Genomic DNA, 18,759 nt, shown 5'->3' with positions numbered 1-18,759 from the left:
GGATTACAGGATCTTTTCCGTGCGCATTTGGTCTTGTGCTTGCGTATACACACGAAGGGGGTTAAGTCACTAGCAGGTCTGCACATAAGTTGATCTGGGAAAAAATCTCCCCTCTTAACCCACCAGGCAGCAGCGACCGGGATTCGAACTGATGACCTCCCGATTAGGAGGCCGACGTCTTACCACCACGCCATTGCGCCCGTCAGTTTACACAACCAAGCACATAAGGAATGTAAACAATCAATTTCGAAAAAGATAAGGCAAATTCAAATCCACTAGGGCATAGCAATACAACCGACACAAGAGATCTGAAACAGATAGGGTTGAAAGCAACACCGCAGGAACAAAAATCAACAGAGCAATCAACCCAACAAGCACAGGAAAATTGGACGGAATATCACTAAAACAAACAAGAAATTCCTACGAGGTAGGAAAAACACCCCCATCAAAGGGAAATAACCTTCTCAGTTGGTGGCAGTGACTGAGTGAGAATGGTTATTTCCCTTTGACCATTAAGATGTCCCTCTATAAGTCCTTGTATAATTTTAATCCACCAATAACTCCCTAACCGTGTGTTTGACTGGTCCCAATTTTTGTAAGGACCGTCTCAGGAATGTATAGAACCTGTTCACCAAGTTTGGTGACGATCGGTCCGTTCATTCTTGAGATCTATATGCGAACACAAACAAACAAACAAACAAACACATCGAGCGAAACCTATACACACCCCTATACCGGGGGTGTAATAACGCCAGATGCACAGCGTACAACACAACTACAAAATTAACCAAAACGGTTTCCACAACCAAAACGATACGACACTGTACAAACTTAAGTCGAAACATCTGGTACATTTATAACCAAAACCACGAGGGCACAGCAACAACACCGAGACCACAGAACATAATAGGGATAAAAGCAACACTGCAGGAATAAAACTCAACCAACAAGGTCCTAATAAATCAACCAACGAGGTGCAGACTACCACAAAACCTGGACAAAACCTGGACAATTGGACAGGAAAGTTATAAAAGGCTTCACTAACCACATCTGGATTTTTACAAGCAGGTGACTTCATTGTTTTTGACGTTGTTTTTTGTCCCCCCCCCCCCCCCCCCCCATAATCACAGAGCATTCAGTCGGCATGCAGAGCGTGGCCAGAGAAAACGGGGCATTCAAGATCCCCTGGAAGACTTCTTAAGGAAACTGCAGAGTGTTCACATGGAAAGGTTGTTTGATTGATAAATTGTAAAAAAGAAAAAAGGATCAAAACGTTTGAAGACACAGATTTAATTGCTTTTTGGTAAGAAGGTAGTCGACAGAGACGGTCCTTTCATCATCCGTTGTCAGCGTGCAGACGGTAGCCAATGAAGACGATTATATCACGACCCCCTGACGGACTAAAGTTCACATTGAAAAGGTTCAGGAAAGTCAAGGCTATAGACTTAAAATACTTTGTCTAATGGTAGTTAGTGCAGACGGTGTAGCACAAGTCGCTGACAGATTAAATTTCAAGTTGAAAACGGCCCAACAAGTTCGAAGACACAGACCTAATTGGTTCGTCCACAGAAGGTAGTCAACGAAGACGGTAAACACAATGCCATGGCTCGTTGAATCAGGTAGCAGAATGTAGCCAGAGAAGGCGGTGTCACATGACAGATGTCCCTTGACAGATTCTAATTCACATTGAAAAGGTTTCAGAAAATAAAAAAATAAAGCAATAAAAATTGTCGCTAAAGAAGGTCGCCAACGGAGACGGTCCACCTTACTATTGAATCAGCGAGCAGACGACGTCCCTTGACATTAAAAAGGGTTCAGAAACTTTATCAAATACTTCCTCGAATTTTGAAAATAAGGTAGTCAACGGAGACGGTCCACCTATGACTCACTCAATCAGCGAGCAGAAGGTAGCCAGTGAAGACGGTATAATACGAGCCCCTGACAGCGTTCCCGCCCTGTTGCCTCACCCACACCTGCTCCCCATACACCAGGTGTGACGTCACCTGGGTCGACCCCTGGTCCTCGTGGTCCTTGCAGTAAACAAAGTCCAGAGTCGTTCCGTTTTGGACGATGGCCAGAATGGTGCCTCCGTGTCCGTTCACCCCCATCTGTGTGAGAAAGAAGGAGTAGGTCCCGGCCACTGGAGCCGTGAAAGTGCCATTCTGTGGGTCGTATCCATCGCCTGTATTGAGGACAATGTCGTCGAAGAGCATCGGAGACGTGGAATGGAGGGGGATTCCGTTGAGCGCATCGTCGAATGTGAAGCGAACTGTGAAGGCCACTGTGATTTAAGAACAGAAACAAACAAGGTTGTAACAAATTGTGAACTGAAGAAAGTGTCAAAATAACGTGGATTTAAAGGGAGGTAAACTGTTTTCTCCGAAAATAGGATCGTCTGTATTGTCCCTAATGATTCCCATCCAAACGTTCTTTGGGAGCGAAGGGTAATAAAAGTATGGACCCACTGGATTTCAGAAAGAAAGAAACCAACAAAAAAGCAAACAAAAAACCAAACAAATACATATTCAAATAAACAAATTTAATCAACACACACACACACACACACACACACACACACACACACACACGCACACACGCACGCTCACACGCACGCACACACACACACGCACACACACACACACACACACTCACTCACTCTCACACACACACACACACAAAACCCCAGCGCGCAAAAACACTTGGTACTTGACCATGGTTTCAAGGAACCTTATTGTGTCAATCGTCTTGCAAATCACCCCAGATCCTCCTAGGATTTTAAAGAGGATTTTAAAGGGAATAAGAACATCATAAGACTTTGACGTACACATCTTCACATCCTAACATCTCTTATTCACAAATAAAACAGGTACACGAAAGCCTGAAAGAGATATGGTTCAGGTACAGATATAAGTACTTAAGGCCAAAATACACAATCGGTTTCGCACGTACGTTTGAGGCGGACGGGTCAGACCTGATCGTCTCAGAGGAACGGAACGCTTGCCACACCATGCTCCTGAGACGTACGAGGTGAAGGTCGGTTTACCCCACATTTGACGCAAAAGTCTACTGCATGGACAGCAGGAACAGGTCTCGATGTTGCTGGTTTTTGTATTATTTACTTCCATGGTTCCATAGATTCGAACTCGTCGCCAAGATTCAGGTTGATGAGATATTTCGATTCCGAATCGGCAAGTTTTCATGCTGAACTGACCGCCATTTGCAAAGTGGGTGTCGACTGAAAGACGTGCGCTCATTGGCTGAAGGATGCTTGCCATCCGTTCGGAATAGATCCAGCTGTATTTCGAACGAACGGGCCGAGGCGGATGCTGTCAAGCGTGTGGGACGTACGGCTCGGATGCCACACGATCGGTTTGTGGTCAGTTTCGGGCGGTCGGTCTCAAACGTACGGGCGAAACCGATCGTGTATATTTGCCTTTTAGAGACAGAGTGGACACTTTACCACACCAAACCACCCAGACAGATGACCAACAAAACCGACAGCTGATGTAGTAATATATTAGCTTGTTTGTCAGCTAAACTGCATATGAAATCGACAAATGAAACACAAACGAGATAACGTATACACTCTGAACAGAAGTGTTCCACTTTTGAACACATTGACTGTAAACAAGTTTGAACACTTTGTGCCATAGTAGATATAGCTCTACTAGGCAAACATAATAAACACATAGTGTTCACACGAGTTCATTTTTACGCTATGCGTGCTCTTTTTGCTAGTAGAACTTTGCACTGTGTCACAAAGTGTCCAAAACTTGTTACATAAATGTGTTTAAAGGTGAAACTTTTCTGTTTAGAGTGCAGGTAAAACAAAACCTCACCTGCTGTAGAAAGAGTCGCCACTCTGGTCTGCAGGGCAGTGATGTTATTCTGTGCCGCCGTCACTTTGCTGAGGAGATCTGCTTCTGCTGCCGCTGCCCTGTTCTTCTCCGCTTGCAGCTCCGCCTGCAGGGACTGTGTCAGCACCGCCTGTTGGTCTACCACAACTTGTAGTGACTCCAGACTGACGTCATCAACGGCTCGTGCATTGACGTCTGCGTCGCTGTTCGTGCAAATGGAAAGCGGCACGGCGAACAAAATGAAGAAAGTAAACGTTTTTGAACGTGAAGAAAACATTGTCACAGTAGAAGGGTTGGGAAAACGCTGTTGAAATGCTATGTGAGGCTAGATGTAAAATATACCATCAGAAATAAACGTGGGAATGTAGACCTTAATAGTGCACACATCTTCTCACCCTAAAGTATCAGTCTACTGACATGCGGTAGACAGTGGATGATTAGTGGGCCACATAACTGTCATGTTTAATGATAACAAGTTTACTCGTTATCCAAAAGTGGGTTTTCGAAAAGAAGAAAGAGATAGCGGGAGTTATTTAGAGCGACTGTGTGTGATAACTCGCTGGGTTTGTTACACCCCCGGTATAGGGGTACGTGTGTATAGGATTCGGTCGATGTGTTTGTTTGTTTGTGTGTTTGTGTTCGCATATAGATCTCAAGAATGAACGGACCGATCGTCACCAAACTTGGTGAACAGGTTCTATACATTCCTGAGACGGTCCTTACAAAAATTGGGACCAGTCAAACACACGGTTAGGGAGTTATTGGTGTATTAAGATTCTACAAGGACTTATAGAGGGACATATTAATGGTCAAAGGGAAATAACCTTCTCAGTTGGTGGCAGTGAGAATGGTAAGGACGGGGGTGTTTTTCCTACCTCGGAGGAATTTCTTGTTTGTTTTTATCACGTAGCCTGCGTAAGTCGAGTCTTCTTGTTGTTTGTGTTCTTTCTTTGTCTTGTTCGTGTTTCTTGTTTGTATCAACATGTATTTAGGCCAAAAAAAAAATAGGTCTGTTTACGGTAACATAGGCCAAAAAAATAGGGTCGGTAGGTCGGGATTTTTTTTTTTTTTTTTTTTTTTCCAAAAAACCATATTTTTACGTTATTTTGCCAAAAAAACAAGGATTTTTTTTTTTTTTTTTTTTTTTTTCCCCAAATGCCAAAAAAAAGTCTAGGGTCGCGCGAAAAAACTAGGGTCGGTCGGGTTACCGTAAACAGACCTATTTTTTTTTTTGGCCTTATGTATCTTCACCCCAGGTTTTAAACCCAGAATCTTGTTTATATAATGTTAGAGCTGCCAACTGTTACGCATGCTACGTTTTAAGAGTAATTGCTACGCTGTAATTGCTACACTCAAAAAAATAATAAACATTCAACAGTTCCCTCTTTCTTGTGATTCCTGACTCTCTCTTCGTGTAACAGTCAGAATATGGGTCATACAACATTTTCCACACTGAAAGGTGACGCTGCAGGCACTCTCCACTTGGCATTATCATGTTCATGCTTTCTAACCAACTATTTAAAAATGAATATTCTTGCGCAATATAGCATAAATGCTGATGTGCAAATATATTTGTGACCCTCCACCACGGAATGAGTCACATGTAACCTTTGCATGATTTTCATATTTTTACATTTTCCTAAAGAGTTTTTTATGCTCTATCCTGTGGTGAAACCCGTTTTAGAAAAGACCAAAAACTGTTTGAGTTATAAGCCTGTGACTAAGGTGACCCTCACACTGTTACCAGACACTCGCCGGACTTACATTAAGCCTTACGCAGAACCGCGCGAGGTGACATGCGACTCGTTTCGAGGTGGAGGGTCACATTTGAGCAAATGCTACACTTAAACACTAACTGCTACGTTGACAAACCAAAATAATTAACATTGTTTCACTTGAGGCTTCAGGGCGGGGATGTGGTTCAAGTGCTAGTCTTTCGGATGAGACGAAAAACCGAGGTCCCTTCGTGTACACTACATTGGGGTGTGCACGTTAAAGATCCCACGATTGACAAAAGGGTCTTTCCTGGCAAAATTGTATAGGCATAGATAAAAAATGTCCACCAAAATACCCGTGTGACTTGGAATAATAGGCCGTGAAAAGTAGGATATGCGCCGAAATGGCTGCGATCTGCTGGTCGATGTGAATGCGTGATGTATTGTGTAAAAAATTCCATTTCACACGGCATAAATAGATCCCTGCGCCTTGAGTCCGAGTCTGGAGATACGCACGCGATATAAGACTTTATCCCTGCGCCTTGAATATGTGCGCGATATAACTTGCATAAAATAAAAATTAAAAAAATAAATAAATCCCTGCGCTTAGAACTGTACCCACGGAATACGCGCGATATAAGCCTCATATTGAGTCGGTAGCGCGCTGGATTTGTATCCAGTTGGCCGCTGTCAGCGTGAGTTCGTCCCCACGTTCGGCGAGACATTTATTTCTCAGAGTCAACTTTGTGTGCAGACTCTCCTCGGTGTCCGAACACCCCCGTGTGTACACGCAAGCACAAGACCAAGTGCGCACGAAAAAGATCCTGTAATCCATGTCAGAGTTCGGTGGGTTATAGAAACACGAAAATACCCAGCATGCTTCCTCCGAAAGCGGCGTATGGCTGCCTAAATGGCGGGGTAAAAACGGTCATACACGTAAAAGCCGTGGGAGTTTCAGCCCATGAACAAACAAACAAAAACACACAAAAAACTAAACTATGTCAATGAGAAAGAATACCACTAGAAATAATGCCAGAGGCAAAGCCAACCACACAAGTAGGACAAGAGCCCAAAAGGTTTACACAAAATAATACTGTTAGGGTCGTTCGATTTTTTGCTTGGATGTCAGAGGACATGTTGGGGGGCTGTTCGTGTGTTTTTTGCGTCTCTGGCTGAAGCCGTGAAAATGAGCTAAAGGGGCCTACTTTAGAGGCCTGTAGAATGGTCCATAGGCGTCTGAGAGTGCCATACATTTTTCTACAGTTGACCATTACCCTAGAAAGCGTGAAAACAATTCGGTAAGTATCGTGTCTTATTTTGCTTGGATGTCCGTGGACCTGTTGGACGGCTGTTTGTTTGTTTTTGTCGTCTCTCATTTCAGGAAGGGAACTAATCATGTCCGCGTACGGATTGCACACAATAGCGGTTACTCCCCTTTACACCTTTCTCGCGCTCGGCTGCTTCGGAGTTTTGATCGACACACGATTTTACACCATGGAAAAAGGATATTATGAAATTGTTTCTCCAGACAACTCAGTGAAATTTGCACCCTACATTTCTTGATAACTGAGATGTGTACCGACCATTAATTTTCAGGTGCAAATCCGTTTTGTATTCAAGTGTGTAGCGCGAACACAAAAATGTGTATACTTGATCACCGACCGCTCACACACACAACACACACACACCACACACACACAACACACACACCACACACACACCTCACACACACCACACACACACCACACATATACCAAACACACACACCACACACACACACACACACACACACACCACACACACACCACACACACACACCACACGCACACCACACATACACACACCACACACCACACACACACACACACACCACACACACACACACGCACGCCATTCTGATTAGCATCGCTCCACGGCTATTGCCAGTTGTCTCTCTGACCGGACGCAACAGTCCTACGCGAATCTATCAAAACAAGAATACAGAGTTATCTCCCATGTTTTTCGCGAGCCCTAATCTAAATTTGAGATCAGTGTTCGCGAGACGAAAATGACAGTGATCTCCGTTCTGTTCTTCACAGTTATGATAAAGACATCGTTCTAAGGTCAAAACAAGTCGAAATTTTGGGATTGCTGCCGGAAGGAGACCGTAATAATTATATGGTTTCATCACTGTCAACTGGTTACAGAAAAAATCGTCTGCTCCAGTGAGCGCCGAAACCAAACGGTTGATTATCACGTGACACTTTTGCCATATTTAGAGTTGTTTGCACAGTAAATACAGCCGCGAAAAATAGCTCGCTTGAAACTGTCTTACATATCAATTCCTTTGTAATTTAAAAATTACACAACACCATGAAAAATCATTATCGACGATCGCGAATCTGCTTACATCCATAACACATTACGAACAGATCTAAATAATATGTAAAAGAAAAAATCGATTTCCTCGCCAGACAAGGACAGGGAGAGAATGAGCCGAACTCTTTTTGACCTGAGTTCAGGATGCACGCACGCACGCAGGAGAAATTTGAAAATACATGTAATCATCGAGACGAAATTAAAGAATAAACGAATAAGTTAAGCGTAGCTTAGCAAGCAGAAAAGACAAAGAACTAAACCAACACATTTTTGTCTTTATTTTCATTATTTGAACGACTTCTTTGATCAAATTCTTTGTTCAGAATTTGTTTACATTTTCGAACGAACACTTGCAGCAGGAGAAAAGATTCTCTTTGGTCTCTAAAGTTGACAATTGTTAACTTTAACAGACAGGCAAAGTGACGAAGTCAGTAGAGACTTGAAGTCTGAAAATGACAATTGGTTTAAACAAAATTTTATTCAGAATTTCTTCGCATGAACAGTTCGAAACACACAGCTAGGACACGCACTCAAGCAAATGCTTATATCACGTGACCAGAACAATACTAAATTACACACATTTTCGTAATGGTGGACATAACAACAATAAACCAGAAGAACAAATTAAAGGAGATGACAATTAAGGGAGGCTAACCCAGTTTATAAGACTCAAGACTCAAGACTCAAAGATTTTAATGTCCTTGTAAAAACAAGGAAAATTGCCTGGCAGTGTCAGGCGGTTTAAAACATAAATAACATCTCAATCACTAACAGTTTAACATTCCCCTAAAAAGATCCATAACATTCTTTGCAATCACTCCTGGATACAGACCCATAAACGGAGCTTGCTCAGGGAATACAAGAATTCCAGAAATAATTCCGCCAAGTTTGTATGTGGTGTGAAAGAGTGTATGGAGTGTATACTCTTGGAAAATATGAGGCACGCTTTCCCGCGTTACAGTATATCACAATCACTATCTGGGGCACGGATCACGTGTGGTGCAGCTCTCGCTAGTGATTGGTGAAAAATATAGGTATAAATGATAATAATAACTGGACATATGTAAGTGCCTAACCTATGGCTCTAGGCCCTTTACAAAAGAACATATACAGAATAGAACAAATAAATGTACACCCTTCATAAAACAATAACATACGCACAAAAATCACCACATGTACTGTTCACACAATAATTATTCATATATGCAGATGTCTATCATAATAGATATTATGATAGGCTTCTGATATATGCTATCCACACTATAATTATATGCACACATTAGATGTCAGGTCCAACAATAATCCAGTTGCGCACACAACGCAGCCAGACTGGTTTGGTATGTGTGCACCAGAAGAGTCGGTGTCTTTTCATGTAAAGGCCTGAACCGACTATACCGTGATTTACATAGTGGTGCACTCGAGAAAGAGGGAATATTTAAGTGTGTCCCTTTTTCACTGCAAAGTAAAGTCCACTTCGTAGCAGCCCACTGGAGCAGTAGCGCCTTCCAAGTCAAACTTAACCGAGTAGCCCCCCGGTGGAATGATTGCCAGGTTTAATTTGATAGAAATACCGGGTAGTGTGTAGTTACCCTGGAGGAAAAAAAGATGTCATTATTAGCAGCGGCAGCAGCAGCGGGAACATTTTCATCATCAACATTATCGTCGTCGTCGTCGACGTCATCATCATCGTCATCATCATCATCATCATCATCATCATCTTTTTCGTCATCACCATCGTCATCGTGAGGAAGCAGAGGCAATTCAAAATGGTAAATTCACAAATAAAATAACCCCCCCTCCCCCTTACACCCCCCCACCCCTACAACTACATTTGTTTACACGTCACCACCGATCCCCCTCTATCCTTTGTTTTCATACACACGTACAAACATGCACGCACACAAACACAACCACACACGCACACACACACACACACACACACACACACAGATACACACACACACACGTACGCACGCACACACACACACACACACACACACGCACACACACACACACACACACACACATGACCTCTACCGATCACACCAGACACACACACACAAACTTACGATGGGAATGGGACATTTGCAGGGGACCTTGTTCTGAATGAACGGGGGCGGACAGGAACTGCTCTTGCTGAGAATTTGACAGAAGTCATCGTAGGTGCACGATCCGAAGCCATCGACACACGGCACGGGGATCCAGGCTCCGAACACATCCTTTTTCATTAAGAGAGAAGCCTGGACAAATAAATCATAATCTGCAGCCAATCTTAAACAAATGAGTCAGAGCGCTATTTTCAGATCGGAAAAAAAGGGAAATAAATCCTCTAAGTTTAAAAAGTACGACATGATATAGAGTAAATGAGAATTATGCGGAACCAGGCACCTGCGAGAATAACACGCATTTACAAATGAACAAGCGATGTTCATCCTCAATAGGCATGTAACTTCCATTTTACAGTTCACACACACACACATACACACAAACACACACACACATACACACTAACACACACACACATACACACACATTGCAGTGTTAGTAAATTAATGAATAAGTGAGACGAAGAAATACAAGGCAAGAGTTGGAGGAGAAATGGAGGGGGGGGGGGGAGGTGCAAAATGATGAGAATGACGACAACTGACGACAGCTGATCTCTTTAACACAGTGATATTTCTCGTATTTTGGCTGTCCTTTCGTTTACCTCAAGCATCAGGGCCGGACCAAATGAGTTGTAAGGGGGGGGGGGGTTCCTCCTTTTTTGGGGGGGCAAATCAGCGAAGTGGCGAAGCCACAAGCGCGCGCCCGCAAAGCAGGCGCGCGAACTAGGGGGGTCCGGGGGCATGCTCCCCCGGAACATTTTTGAAAAACGGTTAAAATCTGTGCAATCTGGTGCATTCTGGGCCTTGTTTTGAGGGTTAAGAGCAGCATTGTTTTGGTGCTAAAACTAGTAAAAAAACAACAACACTCAAAGCAAGGTACATGCTTTTTCCAGGGGTGGGGTTCCGGAACCCCTGGAACCCCCCCCTGGGTCCGGCCCTGAGCATAGGTGATACAGAGAGAGAGCGTTATGAAAAGGGAGGCAGGTGCTTGCGCGGGTGCATGTATGATGTGCTTGAGTGAACATCGACATAGAAACGGGCGATTAAAAAGTGCTTCATCCTGCAGAAATAAGTACCACAAAAGTATTGTCAATTACCTTGACAGGGGAGACAACTGCTGCTCTCGCCTGCGCGCTGAAGGTGACGGTTATGGTTCCTGATGAGGGTACGGGGTCTGGAGAAACGGTGAGTTGGTTCACAAGAAGTTCTTCCTTTGTGGGATCACCACAGTTCTTGAAGGAGTAGGATCCCAACCGGCTTGGCTGCGAGTGTCAAACTAATATGCTTATTTAAATGTAAAGCTTGTGTAAAACATGTTACTACACTGCGCACACGTGTGGTGACACACATACACTGGCAAGATCGTGCAGAAGTCGTCTTCTATGCGTGTATGCGCACACTCACGTACGCATGTGCACGCGTGCGCACGCACAGCTTGAACACACACACACACACACACACACACGCACACACACACACACACACACACACACACACACACACACACACACACATACACGCACACATACACACGTACACACACACACACACACAGACGCACGCACACACACACACACACACACACACACACACACACACACACACACACACACACACACACACGTACTATACACAGTACGACACCTTTTGATTGTGATAGGGTTTAGCCATGAGGAAATTGAATAGAAGCCGGCTGTCTTCCCTTTGTCTGGGTTCTCGGTTGCTCACATGTACCCGGACATCATCGGCGAAAACCAAGCCAAGCATCACGAGAGAAGTTACCAGCTTCATGGTACTTAAGTCATGTAGGCTGAAAAATACTACTGGTTATAGTTTTGACTATAAACGAAGGGTGTCTGTTTGTTTATCTGTTTGTATTTCTCCCCGTCTGTCTGTCTGTCTGTCTGTCTGTCTGAATGTATGTATATGTCACTGACTCTGTGCAATAAAACATAATTCTCACAGCGTAAGTATATGTGGACCTCAAAAAGAATCTTCCGGGTGGGGGGGGGGGGGTGGTATCTAATCAAATGAAGGTCAAATCGATGTAATTATATATACAGATTTTCACTTGCTGTCAAAGCACGAACAGTGTGCACATAATACTTCAATCAACAAAGTCCACGGAGGTTAACTCCCTTCTTCAATCCGACGACTGGTAGCTGGGTTAGTATTACCTCCCACGCCCACTATCTGAACCTGCTTTGGCCTTCACACCTTGCCTGCACAGATCGCCGTGTTCGTGATAGGGGCATGTTGTTTCATTGCATTATTTTGTCAGTATGTCATTTTACAAACACAAAGTGGTTGCACATTTCGTGGATGGAACCCTGTTGTAGCACGTGCATTACTGGTTTTTGCCCTGGCTTGTCTTGCACCGAGTTCATAGGACTTTGAAAACTGACCCCTTTTTCAGTAAAGAAAGCACTTTTTCCGCCAGTTTAGCATGACACTGTAACACTGCCTTCCAAAAACGTTCCTAGAGCAAGATTCACTGCCCTTTTGTTAAAACATAAAAGTGACGTTTCAATCAAATTGTCAAACCCTTGATTTTTGGCGAATATTTCAAAGATGGTGTACATTCCATGACCGGTCCTTAACTTTTTTTGAAGAGTATATGTGTATGCCAAACACAAGCCACTGGCGTGTCTCCAAGTGTGGTGACCGGTCTGTGCGTGCAAAGCGACCACACCGGTGTAACACGAAAAAGTTACTCCCACGAGATTTTTATTCCGGAGTTAAAATTTCGTACGAAACTTTTACTCCCTTTACAAAAACATTACTCCCCCATAACACGAGAAAATTACTCCCCACGACAGGTGTGTTTCGAGTCAACATTTCGGTCGAAAATGTTACTCCCCTGACGAATAAATAACAAATAAATGATTCCACCCTAACACGAGCTATTTAACTGCCCATGCCAGGTGTACGAAACGTTTACTCCCCTGTCCCCTGTTAGTCTTGGTGATGGAAGGGGTGGAGGGAGGGTAGCGCGACATTTGTTTGCGCGAGATCACATAATTATTGGCATTATCCCTTCGCCCGCATCCCAATTTCGGGTACGAGATTTTTACTGGAAGTAAAAGAAATGGGGAGTAAACATTTTGTGGAAGGAGTAATTTTTTCGTGCCTTGGGGAGTTCTTTTCTCGAACGAAAGGCGTACTCGGAGTAAGAATTTCGTACGAAATTTTTACTCCGGAGTAAATTTTTCGTGGAGTAAAAATGTTGTGTTACACCGGCAGTAAATACTGACCCGTTGTATATACTTGCAGGAATATGGGTGGACCAATCATAAATCAGATTGGAGCTTACTTTTCATATTTATGTCAGTCGATCGTCCGACTTCACCGTCAAATAATGTGGTTGGTTTGCCCTGGTATTTCAGTGGGAAGAAGCTCTTTCGTAACCCCTTAAAAAGTCATTTCCAAAATGTGTTGATAACAACCATACAATTCTGTTGCCATTAACTATCAAACACCATTACAACGATACAGCATGCAAGGCATCAAAATAAACTCTGAAGCAACAACCAAAACATGCACCATTGCAAAACATATAACGTGTTACGCGAAAGATAATAAACCACATAGCAAAACTCACCTGCACGATATAACGGGTGCCAAAAGAGGAGTAGCTGGTATGCGTTGATTTATCAGCGGTGAGGGCTCGATGCTGGTGTGATACACATTTACATATAAGATTATATTGACCTACATTTAAAGATACCTTCCTTCCCGTAAAGACTACTTTTCGTTTTTAAATAATCACGGACATGAAATTGATAAGGCCCCCAAAAAAAATAGGTCTGTTTACGGTAACATAGGCCCAAAAAATAGGGTCGGTAGGTCGGGATTTTTTTTTTTTTTTTTTTTTCCAAAAAATCATTTTTACGTTATTTTGCCAAAAAAACCAAGATTTTTTTTTTTTTTTTTTTTTTTTTTTTTTTTTTTTTTTTCCCCAAATGCCAAAAAAAAGTCTAGGGTCGCGCGAAAAAACTAGGGTCGGTCGGGTTACCGTAAACAGACCTATTTTTTTTTTGGCCTAAATGTTTTGTTACGCCCTCACATTGTGAAGCGATCAGGGGCATGTTCCCGGCTGTTACCCCGACTTTAGAATAGATACCTAGTTATACGCGTGTTTAGGTTAAACCATGCAGTCGCCTGCACTTCGTTCGTTTGTTCGTCCGTTCGTCCGTCCGTTCGTTCGTCCGTTTGTTCGTTTGTTTATTTATTTATATTTATACGGGAGATTTATATAGCGCTTGACGCTCTTTAAGCGCTTTACATATTAATTTTGTTCGTTCGTTCGTTCGTTTGCTTGTTTGTTTGTTTGTTTGTTTCTTTCTTTCTTTCTTTCTTTTGGTGGAGGTTTGGATGGGTGGGGCGTGATGGTGGGTGGGGCGTGATGGTGGGTGGGGCGTGGTGGTGGGTGGGGCGTGATGTTGGGTGGGACGTGGTGGTGGGTGGGGCGTGGTGGTGGGTGGGGCGTGGTGGTGGGTGGGGCGTCATGGTGGGTGGGGCGTGGTGGTGGGTGGGGCGTGGTGGTGGGTGGGGCGTGATGGTGGGTGGGACGTGGTGGTGGGTGGGGCGTGATGGTGGGTGGGGCGTGATGGTGGGTGGGGCGTGGTGGTGGGTGGGGGTCGGGGATGGGCGAATGTATCCCAGTGGAGAGTCTTGACAAATCTGTGGCAGTGTGCATGGTCGTCAAAACTATATGAGGAACGTATCTTTAATCATTGTCACTATTTATATATGTATCTTTCATTTTAAAATCCTTGAACAACTAGCACACCGGGCCGAGTATATGACCTTTCAGCGAGGTGTGTTATCTAGCTCTTACACAAGATCAAACGGGAACAGATGATAGTATTGCTGTGGAGATAGAGGTGTGTGTGTGTGTGTGTGTGTGTGTGTGTGTGTGTGTGTGTGTGTGTGTGTGTGTGTGTGTGTGTGTGTGTTTGTGTGTGTGTGCGTGCGTGAGTGTGTGTGTGTGTGAGTGCGTGCGTGTGTGTGTGTGTGTTCGTGCGTGCGTGTATGCGTGTGTGCGTGCGTGTGTGTGTGCGTGTGTGCGTGCGTGTGTGTGTGTGTGTGTGTGTGTGTGTACGTGTGTATGTGTGCGTGTGTGTGTGTGTGTGTGTGTGTTTTTGTGTGTTGGTGTGTGTGCGTGTGCTGCTGGCTGCCTGTTGATTGTTCGTAGCCGTCGTTGTCACTGTCGTAGCTAGTCTACGCCGGTTGTCACAAGGCTGTTGGGTTGTGGTTGGGTTAGGGTTTTTTTTGGGGGGGGGGTACTAGTCTTAGTGTAAAGATGTTCTTATCATCATTTAAAAGCCTGGACTGATCTGTGGTGATCTACAAGATGTTTTACATGGGAAGGATGTGATAATTAACGTCGTGTTGACATATATGATAGACTGATAAACTGTTATTCGATTGCGAACTGAAGTGACCTACAATTGTGTTTTCAAATGTTGGTATAGATGTTCTATCACTGCTGTCTGTATCACTCTCGTACATGTTACTACATATCTGAGGCTTAGATTCACATGTCCGGGAGATTGTGTGTGTGACGGGGATAGTTTAAAGGGGGGTATACAATTCTGCTTCTGTCTGTTTGCCTTTCTGTTTCACTGTGAGTGTGTGTGTGTGTGTGGGGTGTGTGGGTGTGGGTGTGTGTGTGTGTGTGTGTGCGTGCGTGTGTGCGTGTGTGCGTGCATGCTTGCGTGCGTGCGTGCGTGCGTGTGTGTGCGTCTAGCTGTCTGTCAATCTGTCTGTCCAGATGTGTGTTTCACGTTTTAAGCACAAAGGCAAAATGTCTCCAGTGTGCAGAGAAAGTAAAAATCACACACACAAAAAGCAATATCAACTTGCAACAACACAAAATGAATCTCTGAAGTAACTTGTATATATTGTGTTAACAATCACATAAATAAATCCCTGCGCCTTGAATATGTGCGCGATGTAAATTGCATAAAATAAAATAAAATAAATAAAAATTAAAAAATAAATCCCTGCGCTTAGAACTGTACCCACGGAGTACGCGCGATATAAGCCTCATATTGATTGATTGATTGATTGATTGATTGATTGATTGATTGAAATACTTCATTGCTCCGTCTGGTGAGGGTAGTCAGCAGAGACGGTCCAGTAGAAATCCCAAACATACTTCGTTCAGTTAGCGTGCAGAAGGCGGCCAGCAGAGACGGTGTTATAATTATACATTGTGCAATGATACCCTGACATATTTCTGTTATCATTAAAAAAAGGATCAGAAAATTTGAAGATAGAACCTTCATTACCTGTCTAGAAAAGGTAGTCAGGCATAGTGTTAACAGTGGCAAGAAGAGACTTTAATTCAAATTCTACCGGCACGGTGGTCTAGTGATAAGGCGTCCGCCCCGTGATCGGGAGGTCTTGGGTTCGAACCCCGGCCGGGTCATACCTAAGGCTTTAAAATTGGCAATCTAGTGGCTGCTCCGTCTGGCGTCTGGCATTATGGGGTTAGTGCTAGGACTGGTTGGTCCGGTGTCAGAATAATGTGACTGGGTGAGACATGAAGCCTGTGCTGCGACTTCTGTCTTGTGTGTGGCGCACGTTATATGTCAAAGCAGCACCGCCCTGATATGGCCCTTCGTGGTCGGCTGGGCGTTAAGCAAACAAACAAACAAACAAACAAACAAACAATTTAAATTCTTACCATACATTGAACTCACATCAAAGTCTTTGCATTTATTTCATTTGTCTATCTATCCTCTTATAATGACCCTTGGGTCGATGTACTTGTGAATGTCTTGTTTTGTCAAAAATAAACGTTCCATTGACTAAAACTTCTTGTTTTGTTAGTCTAGATTTTGGAACGTTGATAGTCTGTATTTGGATTTTTGTCTGGGAACGGTTGTTATTGGAGGCGGTTCAATCGGATAAAAACAAAAAAAACAAAAAACAGACATCCTGCTTGGTTCAGTCAGCGTGCAGAAGGCAGCCAGTGAAGATGGTGGACCACGACCCCCGTATAGCCACCCCTCCCTGATGCACCACCGACACCTGCTCCCCCCTCCCCAGATGTGACGTCACCAGGGTCGACGCCTGTTCCTCGTATTCCGCGGAGAAAACCGAGTCCACAATGGCGCTCTGTTTGACGATGGCCATCAGCACTTCGCCGTGTCTGTTGGCGGTCATCTGATTGAGGAAGAAGGCGTAGGTCCCGGCCAGTGGAGCTGTGAACATCCCCGTCTGGGGATCGTACCCGTTGCCTGCGTTGAGGAGGATCTTGTCAAAGCGCAGCGGGGTGTGGGTAGTGTTGATGTCATCGTACGTGGAGAAGCGGACTGTGAAGGCCACTGTCATTCAAAAAACGAGAAAAAAAACGGTTGAACACATCACGTACCATTGTAATTTACAGATACAAAAAAGTAAACGTACGACATTTGGTGAATCAGAAGTGAATATAAAACAGTAACTTGCACCTACACCTCTGCATGAGTGTGGATCAAGGGACTGTATGAGAAGAAAGTCAACGAGGAAAATCAGCAAAATGACTAGCCAACAAACAAACGCTCAGGATACAGCTGCTTCGATATCTCCCCCCCCCCCCCCCTCCTACCCCCACCCTCTTCTTCATGCACCAACTGAAAGAAAGAAAGGAAAGAAGAAAGAAAGAAATCACTCACCACCAAATCGAAAAATGATTTGGTGTAACCCTAAAGACATGGTACAGGCAAGAAAAGAAAGAAAGAAGACGAAAGAAAGAAAGCAAGCAGTCTTTCACTCGTCTTGATATCGAAAAAAAGGAAATTGATCAAAGCCCAAACCGACGGTACAGCCAAAGAAAGAAAGAAAGAACCTCACCCGGTGTGGAGAGAGCAGCCACTCTGCCGAGCAGGGTGATGATCTCATTCTGTGATGCCGTCAGTTGGCTGAGGAGACTGGCTTCTGCTGCCGCTGCCCTGTTCTTCTCCGCTTGCAGCTCCGCCTGCAGGGACTGTGTCAGTACCACCTGCTGGTCTACCACAGCCTGTAGTGACGTCACCGTGACGTTACTGGCGCGTGCATTGTCGTCTGCTTTGCTGTTCGTGAAGGCGAGAATCAGAGACGTTGAGAAAATGAAGAAAAAGAGAGTGTTTAAATTCTGAGAACACATTGTTACTGCTGCTATGCGATCTTATGTGATCGGTTAGGTTTGAGCAAGCGGCAGAGAGCTATCTAGTTGTTGGCAACGTGAATTGCATTTAGTGATACGAGGCTTTCTACTTTGCTAATCGAGACGATGATACTTGATTAGAAGAACAAGATAACAAGAAGGGCACACGGCGACAGTGTGTGTGAACCTATTTCCTTATCACGTAGCTAGTGCAAAAAGCACCCGTTGCAGCAAGTCCAGGAGGTAATGTGTCTTTATAGTCAATATAAAGTTTAACAAAATATAATATAGCTATTCTGATGAACACGTGGGGGAATTCGGGGGCTGTGATTGGATGGTCTCTTCCGATCATCAAAGCATAATGCGGCGGAAGTCGGCCATTTTACTCAACATCCAAAAGCATATTGTCGATAACAAAGACGCATGGTTCCGGTTTCTTCCACGTGTATAAAGTACACGCATACCTCGCCAGGTTTGTTTCTGTGACTAGTCGACAGACGATGCCATTTGCTTTGTGTGTGTTTTTGTTGTTGCTTACTGTACATGACATACATTAGGGGAAGGGCTCCTAATATGGACCACTTTTT

The 18,759-nt window shown here is 44.1% G+C and overlaps 3 protein-coding genes across 3 annotated transcripts; all 3 read right to left on the bottom strand.

Annotated features, from left to right (window-relative positions):
* Positions 1 to 1,270: 1,270 nt before the first annotated feature.
* On the bottom strand, positions 1,271 to 4,296 carry LOC138948070 (C1q-related factor-like). The gene is made up of 2 exons (XM_070319597.1): positions 3,840 to 4,296; positions 1,271 to 2,281 (listed from the first exon to the last, which is right to left on the bottom strand). Exons 1-2 carry the CDS (start codon positions 4,132 to 4,134, stop codon positions 1,890 to 1,892), a joined length of 687 nt encoding a protein of 228 aa, XP_070175698.1. The 5' UTR covers positions 4,135 to 4,296; the 3' UTR covers positions 1,271 to 1,889.
* Positions 4,297 to 8,388: 4,092 nt separating this feature from the next.
* On the bottom strand, positions 8,389 to 13,771 carry LOC138948554 (ganglioside GM2 activator-like). Its single transcript, XM_070320108.1, has 5 exons — positions 13,637 to 13,771; positions 11,680 to 11,845; positions 11,133 to 11,297; positions 10,000 to 10,170; positions 8,389 to 9,520 (listed from the first exon to the last, which is right to left on the bottom strand). Exons 2-5 carry the CDS (start codon positions 11,824 to 11,826, stop codon positions 9,383 to 9,385), a joined length of 621 nt encoding a protein of 206 aa, XP_070176209.1. The 5' UTR covers positions 11,827 to 11,845; positions 13,637 to 13,771; the 3' UTR covers positions 8,389 to 9,382.
* A 2,144-nt stretch (positions 13,772 to 15,915) lies between these two features.
* On the bottom strand, positions 15,916 to 18,388 carry LOC138948069 (complement C1q-like protein 3). Its single transcript, XM_070319596.1, has 2 exons — positions 17,881 to 18,388; positions 15,916 to 17,372 (listed from the first exon to the last, which is right to left on the bottom strand). The coding sequence occupies exons 1-2, from the start codon at positions 18,170 to 18,172 to the stop codon at positions 16,993 to 16,995; spliced, it is 672 nt and encodes a 223-aa protein (XP_070175697.1). The 5' UTR covers positions 18,173 to 18,388; the 3' UTR covers positions 15,916 to 16,992.
* Between the last annotated feature and the right edge of the window lie 371 nt (positions 18,389 to 18,759).

This window comes from Littorina saxatilis, linkage group LG15, assembly GCF_037325665.1.
Source record: "Littorina saxatilis isolate snail1 linkage group LG15, US_GU_Lsax_2.0, whole genome shotgun sequence".
Taxonomy (NCBI): Eukaryota; Metazoa; Mollusca; class Gastropoda; order Littorinimorpha; family Littorinidae; genus Littorina; species Littorina saxatilis.
The sequence above is the reverse complement of the archived record's forward strand: the minus strand, read 5'-3'. Positions and strand labels throughout refer to the sequence as shown.